The 11,188-nt window shown below is 41.0% G+C and overlaps 1 protein-coding gene across 1 annotated transcript; it reads right to left on the reverse strand.

Annotated features, from left to right (window-relative positions):
• Nucleotides 1-780: 780 nt before the first annotated feature.
• On the reverse strand, nucleotides 781-6,049 carry LOC117130550 (the record flags this gene model as incomplete). The annotated part of the gene is made up of 6 exons (XM_033283331.1): nucleotides 5,002-6,049; nucleotides 3,829-4,941; nucleotides 3,285-3,531; nucleotides 2,200-2,837; nucleotides 1,299-2,067; nucleotides 781-1,145 (listed from the first exon to the last, which is right to left on the reverse strand). Coding segments are annotated over exons 1-6 (3,531 nt in total), but the record flags the coding sequence as incomplete, so codon positions are not given.
• Nucleotides 6,050-11,188: the final 5,139 nt, after the last annotated feature.

The following is an 11,188-nucleotide window of genomic DNA, read 5'->3' on the forward strand; positions in this document are numbered from 1 at the left end:
CTGCCTCACCTTGTGACAATCAACTTCAATGTGCTTGGTTCTCTCATGGAACACCGAGTTGGAGGCAATGTGAATGGCGGCTTGGTTGTCACAATGTAATGAACTCCTAGGATGCTTCTTTGGATTGAATTGGATAGATCCTTGTATAAACGAATCAGAGACTCAAGTTTATCAAGGTGATGGATCGTTTGGTGACACAAAGAGTTGCGGAATGGCTCCTTGATACTCCTAGATGACTAGCTTGGATATTACACACCAAAATAGACACCCTTAGTTGTTGGATATGACACACCAACGAGATTCACTCAAGACTTGATGAGAAGTAAAGAGAGAACAAAGAAATCTGATAGATTTGTAGAAAAAGGATTGTGTTTAAAAGAGAGAACGCAAACACACTTATATAGAGAAGTATGGAACAGGCTCCATATTCTCGAGATCATTAAAGGGAACAGGCTCCCTTGGAACTACAACAAAGACTAAAGACTTATTCAAATTCGAAAAGAGTTTTTAAAACATGAAATAAAAACCATAGTTTAAAAATGACCTAAGGTGGAACCGTGATACATCATCTAAGGTTTATGTAAGTAACTTGTGGCCTCATTAAAAACCTTCCTTTGGAAAACCCAATGGGACAAAACCAAAGGCTAGGAAAAGAGCACACACAAGCACTTGCTTAGATGATGATCAGTTTGAAACCATTGCTTGAATGGTGATAAGAGTGTCTTGATTGATCAAACGTCCATCAAGACCGTCTTCTTGCTTCCATGAGATCATAAGTAGACTTCCAACAGCTTCTTTGAGTCTTCTAGCTTTGGCGCGAGTGATGGGACCTGGTGGAATGACTAAGGCATCATCTTCTTCCCTTGATTGGTCTTTGAACTCTTTATCTCCATCCTTGTGCCGGTCCATGATCATATCATCCCCTCCCTCTTGAAAAGGATTTGTCCTCAAATCTGGCTCATCTGCAAAATAAGGAACCAAGTCAGTGATATTAAAACTATTGCTCACATCATACCTTCCTTGGAGATCCAGCTTGTAAGCATTGTTGCCGATTTTCTTTATGATCTCAAATGGTCCATCAATCCTTGGCATGAGCTTGGATTTCCTCTCATTAGGAAATCTTTCTTTCCTTAGGTGAATCCAGACTTGATCACCCACTTCAAAGACTCTTTCACGCCTCCCCTTGTTTGCTTGTTTGGCATATTGCTTAGTCTTCTCTTCTATGTTGCGCCTTGCTTGTTCATGAAGTTGTTGTACCTTCTCTGCCTTCTTCTTGCCATCAAGACTAACTCTTTCACACTCAGGTAAAGGTATTAGATCCAAAGGAGAGATGGGATTGAACCCATAAACAATTTCAAATGGAGAAAACTTAGTAGCAGAATGCACAGCATGATTATATGCAAATTCACAATGAGGCAAACAATCTTCCCATGATTTCAAGTTCTTCTTTATAATTGCACGCAAGAGTGTACCAAGAGTTCTATTAACTACTTCAGTCTGACCATCAGTTTGTGGGTGACAAGTAGTAGAAAATAATAGCTTAGTGCCTAGTTTAGACCAGAGAGTTTTCCAAAAGTAGCTTAGGAACTTAGTATCTCTATCAGATACAATAGTCTTAGGCATGCCATGTAAACGCACAATCTCCTTAAAGAACAAGTTAGCTACATGCAATGCATCATCAGTTTTATGACAAGCAATGAAGTGTGCCATCTTAGAAAATCTATCAACTACCACAAAGATTGAATCTTTACCAGTACGAGTTCTAGGCAATCCAACAATGAAGTCCATAGAGATATCATTCCAAGGATGATAAGGGATGGGTAAAGGCGTGTACAAACCATGGTTTTGGACTTTGGACTTAGCTTGTTTACAAGTTGCACACCTTTCACAGAGTCTTTCCACATCTCTTTTCATCCGCGGCCAGTAGAAGTGATCCTGCAAGGTCTTGAGAGTTTTTGCGACACCAAAATGTCCCATGAGGCTTCCTCCATGAGATTCCCTAACAAATAAATCTCTCAAAGAACAATTAGGCACACAAAGTCTATTATCATAGAAAAGAAATCCATCCTGCCTAAAGTAATGTCCAGCAGCAAATTTCTCACAAGACTTATAAGCATCTTTAAATTCAGGATCATTCTCATACATTACTTTAATCTGCTCAAATCCTAATAGCTTAACATCAAGAGTGTTCAAGAGAACATACCTTCTGGATAGTGCATCAGCAACTATGTTTTCCTTACCTTGTTTATACTTGATGACATAAGGAAATGTCTCAATGAACTCAACCCACCTTGCGTGTCTCTTGCTGAGTTTGTTTTGGCTTTTAAGGTACTTGAGAGACTCATGATCAGTGTGAATGACAAACTCCTTGGGCCATAGGTAATGCTGCCATGTCTGCAAAGCCCTCACCAAAGCGTAGAGTTCCTTGTCATAAGTAGCATAGTTGAGAGTCGCTCCTCCTAGTTTCTCACTGAAATATGCTATGGGTCTCTTCTCCTGCATAAGAACAGCACCAATTCCAATTCCTGAAGCATCACATTCAATTTCAAAAGTTTTATTGAAATCAGGAAGTATAAGAAGAGGGGCATTAGTAAGCTTCTCTTTTAGGCATTGAAAGGCAAGTTCTTGTGCTTCTCCCCATTTGAATCCAACTTCTTTCTTGATCACCTCAGTCAATGGAGCGGCTATGGTGCTAAAATCTTTTACAAACCGTCGGTAGAAGCCAGCTAATCCATGGAAGCTTCGCACTTCACTGATGGTTTTAGGAATCGGCCACTCTTGTATTGCTTTCACCTTCTCTTGATCTACCTTTACTCCATCTGCACTCACAACAAAGCCTAGAAAAACCAAGTGATCCGTTCCAAAAGTACACTTCTTAAGGTTAGCAAAAAGAGATTCCTTTCTAAGCACATCAAGAACAGCTCTAAGATGTCCTATATGATCATTAAAGCTCTTACTGTATACAAGGATGTCATCAAAGTATACCACAACAAATATGCCAATGAATGATCTAAGAACATGATTCATTAATCTCATGAATGTACTAGGTGCATTGGTTAATCCAAATGGCATGACTAACCACTCATAAAGACCATGTTTAGTTTTGAATGCAGTTTTCCATTCATCTCCTTCTTTCATCCTAATCTGATGGTATCCACTTTTCAAATCAATCTTAGAAAATATGCAGGAACCATGCAATTCATCAAGCATATCATCTAATCTAGGAATAGGATGGCGATACTTTACAGTGATGTTGTTGATGGCTCTACAATCAACACACATGCGCCAGCTTCCATCTTTCTTAGGCACAAGAAGCACTGGTACTGCACATGGGCTCATGCTCTCACGGATATGCCCCTTTGCCATCAACTCCTCAACTTGTTTTTGCAGTTCTTTAGTCTCCACGGGATTAGTCCTATAAGCTGGCCTATTTGGAAGTGTAGAACCAGGAACAAAATCAATCTGATGCTCAATCCCTCTAAGAGGTGGAAGACCAATTGGATTATCTTCAGGAAATACATCTTCAAATTCCTGTAAAAGACACTTAATTTCACTCGGATATACCGGTGTTGGGTCAGTAACATTCAAAAGAGACTCTTTAAAGATAAGTAAAAGAATAGATTGATGAGCATTGAGAGTTCTTTTGATTTCACCCGATTTGGCATAGAGACTATGCTGCTTCTTTGATTCAGGTTTGAGGTCTATTTCTTTCTTCTTTTGTAGCTGCAGTTGATCTTGATGAACTTCCTTTGGTGTTAGAGGAACCAGCACAGTCTTCTTTCCTTTGAACTCAAACGTGTGCTTGTTGGTGTAGCCATCATGTATCACTCGTCTATCTGATTGCCATGGCCGACCAAGAAGGATATGTCCAGCTTCCATAGGCAATACATCACAGAGAACCTCATCCTCATACCTTCCAATTGCAATGGGAACCGAAACCTGACTAGAAACCCTCATTTCTCCTTCTTCATTCAACCATTGAAGCCGGTAGGGCTTTGGATGTTTCTGTACTTGGAGGCCAAGCTTCTTTACCATAGTTTCACTAGCTACATTCACACAACTTCCTCCATCAATGATAAGACTACAGACCTTTCCTTGCACAAGGCACCGAGTGTAGAATAGATTCTCTCTCTGTTCTTGCTCTTCAGCTTTACTTTGCAAACTCAAAGTTCTTCTAGCCACCAATAACCTTCCTTTCACGGGTTCTTCTTCATATTCTTCTTCAATAAGCGCCTTACACTCAGACTCTGAAAGCTCATCCTCAGATTCATACTCTCCATTCTCAAGAAGAATCATGATTCTTTTATTGGTGCACTCATTTGCATAATGGCCTCTACCCTGACACTTAAAGCACTTAACATCTCTAGCTCTTGCACTTGAAACCTCGGCCTTTCCTTTATCCTTGCTGTAAAAGGAATTTGGCTTTGAGTCTTCTTTCAGTTGCGGTTTGCTTTCCTTTTGATAGCTAGACTTTTCTTCTTTAGTTCCCTGAAGTCTGGTGTTGTAACGAGAATGAGAATGGCCCTTCCTCTTAACTTGTTGCTCAACTAGTATAGCTTTGTGAAGCATCTCTTCTATCTCCACATAGTGCTGCATCTCAACATTATCTTGTATCTCTCGGTTGAGACCTCCTAAGAACCTAGCCATAGTAGCTTCTTTATCTTCAGAAACACGAGCTCTCAGCATCAACAGCTCCATGTCTTGATAGTATTCTTCAACAGATCGAGATCCTTGGGTGAGTCTTCTTAACTTCTGGTGCAAGTCGCGATGATAGTGATTTGGCACAAATCTTTTACGCATGAGAGCCTTCATCTCGTGCCATGTTTCAACGGGATACTCTTGGTTAAGTCTCCTGGTAGTCACAAGCTGGTCCCACCAACTCAGCGCATAGTCATGGAACTCAGTTGCTGCTATCTGAATCCTTTGGGCATTGGTGTAGTGCTTACAGTTAAACACCAACTCCATCTTCTTTTCCCATTCCAAGTAAGCATCCGGATCAACTTTGCCATGGAAAGGAGGTATCTTCAGCTTTAAACCAGCAAGATCATCTCTGTAAGTTCTCCTTTCATCATGATCTCTTCTATGTCTCCTTCTACTATCTCTAGAAGAGGAACTGCTGTGCGTGGCTCGGTTACGCTCATAGTAGTGGTCTGTTTCTTGTGATTCAGCATGCTCTCTCGGGGTTTCATCACGTCTTTCTCGTCTAGACTCATTGCTATGACCTTGGCCCGTAGCTTGCCTTATCTCTTGCCTTATTTCATCGCGAAGTTCCTTCATACTGCTCTTGATCATATCAGCAACGGTAGTGATCATCGTTTGGTTTAATTGCTCAGTCATCTGATCTCTCAATAACTTGTTCTGTCTCACGAGTTCTGCTTCATCTTCCGACTCTCTCACCATGGTACCTGATTCAGAAAACACTCAAACAAGTAAGATGTTCACAAGAATCAAATCAGAACAATTAGTCGACGCGGAAACAACTTTCAAAAGGTTCAAAAGATAGAAAACTTGCAGATCACGGATTAGAGAATTCAAATCGACAAGACTAAGATTAGATCTATCAATTTTGGATTTATGCAGATCAGATTCAAGACAAATAAGAACAGATCTATCACAGAAACAACACAAATCAAGTTATTCAGCAAGTGATTCGACAGATCAAGCGATTCGATTACTTCCTTCACACGGATCGGATGAGTTTGATTCAAAATATGATGAGAACACTTAGATCTAATAGGATTCAACACAGACGATTAGCAATCAGGTGATATGCTACTCAGATGATACGAGAAACAACAACAGATCGCAGATCTATCAATGGTAATCAAAGAAGTTGAAAAGTTTATTTGAAACAGAAGAGAAATCGAAAACTTCCCAATCCAAAGCAGCTCTGATACCACTTAATGAACTCCTAGGATGCTTCTTTGGATTGAATTGGATAGATCCTTGTATAAACGAATCAGAGACTCAAGTTTATCAAGGTGATGGATCGTTTGGTGACACAAAGAGTTGCGGAATGGCTCCTTGATACTCCTAGATGACTAGCTTGGATATTACACACCAAAATAGACACCCTTAGTTGTTGGATATGACACACCAACGAGATTCACTCAAGACTTGATGAGAAGTAAAGAGAGAACAAAGAAATCTGATAGATTTGTAGAAAAAGGATTGTGTTTAAAAGAGAGAACGCAAACACACTTATATAGAGAAGTATGGAACAGGCTCCATATTCTCGAGATCATTAAAGGGAACAGGCTCCCTTGGAACTACAACAAAGACTAAAGACTTATTCAAATTCGAAAAGAGTTTTTAAAACATGAAATAAAAACCATAGTTTAAAAATGACCTAAGGTGGAACCGTGATACATCATCTAAGGTTTATGTAAGTAACTTGTGGCCTCATTAAAAACCTTCCTTTGGAAAACCCAATGGGACAAAACCAAAGGCTAGGAAAAGAGCACACACAAGCACTTGCTTAGATGATGATCAGTTTGAAACCATTGCTTGAATGGTGATAAGAGTGTCTTGATTGATCAAACGTCCATCAAGACCGTCTTCTTGCTTCCATGAGATCATAAGTAGACTTCCAACAGCTTCTTTGAGTCTTCTAGCTTTGGCGCGAGTGATGGGACCTGGTGGAATGACTAAGGCATCATCTTCTTCCCTTGATTGGTCTTTGAACTCTTTATCTCCATCCTTGTGCCGGTCCATGATCATATCACAATGCATGGTCATTGGCGTGGCTTGATCAATCTCCAAATGCTTCAAGATGCCTTTGATCCATACTAACTCGTTGGTGAGCTTCAGCATGGCTCTATACTCAGCTTCTGCACTTGAGCAAGACACCACCTTCTGCTTCTTACTCTTCCAAGTCACCAAGTTGCCTCCAATGAATGTGCAATAGCCTGTGGTTGATCTCCGGTCTGCTCTATCACCAGCCCAATCCGCATCACAGTATCCCACCACTTCAGTGCTTCCATTGCAGCCCATCCATACTCCTTGATCAGGTGAGCCGTTGAGATACATCAAGATCCTCTCCACCATGTGCCAGTGATGTTCCTTAGGCACTTGCATGTGTTGACTCACCTGATTCACAGCAAAACAAATGTCAGGTCTAGTTATAGTAAGATAAATCAATTTGCCAACTAGTTTTCTATAGAGTTTAGGATCCTGATAAGGTTTGCTGTCTTCAATCTCCCCCTCTCGTGGAACTTTGTAGCCATCCTCCATAGGCATCCTTGCTGTCTTGCCCCCATAAGCCCCTGCACCTTTCAAGAGATCAAGTGTATACTTCCTTTGGGACATGAATAAACCTTCCTTGGATCTACATATCTCAATTCCAAGAAAGTATTTCATCTCTCCCAAGTCTTTAATCTCAAACATGGACTTAAGGAACTCCTTGGTTGCAATGATACCTTCCTTATCACTTCCTGTGATAATGATATCATCAACATACACAAGGAGTGCAATCATACCTGAGGGAGTCGTGAGTGTGAAGAGAGTGTGATCTAGTTCAGACTTCTTGAAGCCTCGGCCATTTAGAGTTGTGCTCAGCTTGTTGTACCAAGCTCTTGGTGATTGCTTCAACCCATAGATAGCCTTCTTCAGTCTCAACACATTTCCCTTCTTCACTAAGTGTTCCAAGCCTGGTGTATGAGATTAAGAGATCTTTAGAGTAACTAGAATGTAAGTGAGAGTTTTAGGTGAAGTTTAGAAGAGATTATGAAAGACTAAGTAACTTGAGAATCGTTTAGAGTCTAAGAGAGAACCATAGTGTCTAAGAGATTAGAGAGACTCAAACTGCATAATCTTTATTAGTGTTGATGAGTTACAATATATAGGAGAGCTACTAGGGTTTACAAATCGCAAAGGTAAAGAGAAAGCATGTGAGGTCAATCAGGAGAGGATAAGCTCGTTTGGACTAGCCAATTAGCTTCTCCACATGCGCGGAGTATCTAGCATCTTGGACCGAGATGCTCTTGCCTTTCCAGCTGTTCCAGCCTGTCAAGGCGCGCTCTACCTTATCCCTAAACGGTCTGATCCTTCTCCACTTGAGTAACTCTTCCATAGTTACCGTTTCACTTGTGCAAGGTAACTTTGGTTGAGGCTTGGATGGTACGGACTGTACGGCTTGTACGGCCTTGTACGGACGTCCGTACCATGCTCTCCCTAAACTCCCTTAAGCTTCCTCATCTCCTTTCCTCTTCAACTCCTTAGCTCTTCATACATATACTCAGCTCAACTCAACATGGTGGGGGATGCATATATACTTCATCCTCAAGTTCCCCTTGTAGGACTGCATTCTTCACATCCATTTGCCATAAGCCCCATCCAAGGTTCACAGCCAAGCTTAATACAATTCGGATTGTATGCAACTTAGCTACTGGTGCAAATGTCTCAACATAATCCTCTCCATAGGTTTGAGTAAAGCCTCTTGCAACCAGTCTTGACTTCTTCCTCTCAATCTTTCCATCCGCTTTGTACTTGATTGTGAAGATCCATCTACTAGTCACAGCCTTCTTCCCTTTTGGTAACTCACTTTCATACCATGTATCATTCTTGATCATAGCTCCTGCCTCATCTCCAACTGACTCCTTCCATTCTTTATCCTTCATTGCCTCTTCATAGCTTCTTGGGATGTGATTCTCATCCAAGTTTACCATGAAAGCGCAATGTGCTTCTGGATATTGAGCAAAGGAGCACACGGCTTGAGAAGGATGCTCCACAGCTTGGGCATTGTAGTACACTCTCGTGTTTACCCAACTGGAAGGATCCTTCCTTATTCTTGTACTCCTTCTTAATGGCTGCACAACCGGTTCTTCTTCCTGTTGTTCTTCTACCACTTCATCTTGAGAAGGTGTTTGTATCACACCATGATCATGCCCATGACCATCAGAGCCTATGCTCTCTTCTCCTTCATTCTCTACTCCTCCTTCATCTTGGTTAGTCTCTTGCATAGGCTCCTCCTCATGCGCCTCTCCTCCCTCATGATCGAGGTGGGATGGTGAACCAACTTCAGGAGGTGTTGTTGCGTGATCTCTTGGATCCTGGGATGTACTGATTCCAAGACCTTCAAGGATGATCCGCAAGGTGGTGGCCTTGTCTGATGTTAAGTCCTTCAGGTCTTCTTGGTTCTTTTCTTCATAGTATCCTCTATCTTCCAAGAACTTCACATCTCTAGATACAAGAACTCTCCTTGCTATAGGATCATAGCATTTGTATCCTTTCTGTGTAGCTGAGTATCCTATGAACACAGCCTTAGTACTTCTTGCTTCTAGCTTGTTGATCATCTCTCCTGGTTTGAGCACAAAGCATAGACATCCAAAGACTCGCAAGTAATCAAGCACTGGTTTATACCTGTTCAGAACTTCAAATGGAGCCTTCTCATTCAGAACCTTGGTTGGAGTTCTGTTGATCAAGTAACAAGCAGTGGCAACCGCATCACTCCAGAATCTCTTTGGAACATTACTCTGAAACATAAGAGACCTTGCCACTTCCATGAGGTGCCTATTCTTCCTCTCAGCCACTCCATTTTGCTGTGGAGTATACGGACAGCTTGTTTGATGTAGGATCCCATGTTGTGATAAGTGTTGCTTGAATGCATGACTCGTGTACTCTCCTCCATTATCTGATCTCAAAATTTTAATCTTAGCATGATAATGGTTAGTTACATAAGTTTGAAAGTTCCTAAATGCATCAAGTACCCTATCTTTGGTCTGAATTAAGGTTAACCAGGTGTATTTGGATTTTTCATCAATGAATGTGACAAAGTACTTATAACTATCTCTAGATAAGCAAGGGGCAGTCCACACATCAGAATGAATTAGATCAAAGCAATTATCATAGATAGTAGTAGACTTTTGAAACACAGTTCTACAATGCTTGCCTAAAATACAAGCTTCACAATCTTTGTTCTCAAACACAACACCTGGTACCATTATGATACAAGCCTAAGCTAACAAAGGCTAGATCACAAGGCAACAAGAGTTGTCAAGCTTGAATGGGTCGATTGTCGCCACAAAGGGTTGCGGAAATATCCCTTTGATAAGACCAGAAGCCTGCGCCTATGTGAATCCACACAAAGACAGAGACCTACACTTGTATCCTAGAATGAATCCACAAACTAAGGAGACAAGCAAACGGACAAGAAATCTAAAGGAATCCACCTAAAGACTAATTGAACAAAACAAAGACAAACTTTGTAAACTGAATAATACTTTATTAATTTCGTGCAAGGGTGATTTACAAATGAGACTTAGCTCTGTTTAAATAGAAAAGAACACAAATGCCTAAAAGAATAACTTGGAAAGAAATAATAAGTGAAAAAACTAGCCGTTGGACTTAGTTGGTGCAGAATCTGTCCATGTATGGAAGTTGTCTTCTCTCCTTGTATCTTGTGAGTTTGGGCAGAAATAAATGCATCCGTGGGATCTCCTTTGATGTCTGGATAGTCTCTAAGTCGTGCCTGAACAGAAGGGGAAAGAGCCGTTGGTCTTTAATAACTCCAAGTGTGAATGCATCCATGTAAGGTAAGTTGACAAATAAGGGATTCATCTTGATCATGTGGCTGCTGGTGCATGGTAGAAACTCTCCCACTGCTCTTAGATGTAATGAATAATCTCCTGGTTTCCACACGTGAGTTTGAGTTGCACACTCCTTAAGCAAAGAATTACTTTCCTTAATTAGAACCAATTCGGATGCAGTGTAGATAGTCTGACTTGTAACTGGCATATCTCCTAAACCATTACTCTTTTTGGTATGAAACCAATTCGCTGCGTGCTCTGGTTGAGTTGAGAATCTATAGAAACTGGTTTCACGGTTAAATTCCTTATGGTTGCAAAGATATCCTTCTTTGAGTGCACCTATGTCGCTGCTGGCTCCAATGTAGCTTGTATGGTTGATCTCATGAGTTGGTGGTCCAGCTACTGACTTTAGGTCCTCATCATTCCCTCCCTCTTCAAAAGGTTTTGTCCTCAAAACCAATTTACCTTGGTATATGCACGGTTTTGTGATGCATTGTCCATCTGGTGGTTCTTCTTTGATCAGTAGGGAAGCTATGCCCCCTTTCCATGGTCGGTCTATGATTTCCCTTGGAAGGATCGTGGTCTCCTTTTCGAAATCTCCTATTTCACAATTGGTTTCTCCATTGACCACTGCTTGGGTGTAAGGTTGTGAGTTTGGTTCT

The sequence above is a fragment of the Brassica rapa genome, unplaced genomic scaffold, assembly GCF_000309985.2.
Source record: "Brassica rapa cultivar Chiifu-401-42 unplaced genomic scaffold, CAAS_Brap_v3.01 Scaffold0544, whole genome shotgun sequence".
Classification (NCBI taxonomy): domain Eukaryota; kingdom Viridiplantae; phylum Streptophyta; class Magnoliopsida; order Brassicales; family Brassicaceae; genus Brassica; species Brassica rapa.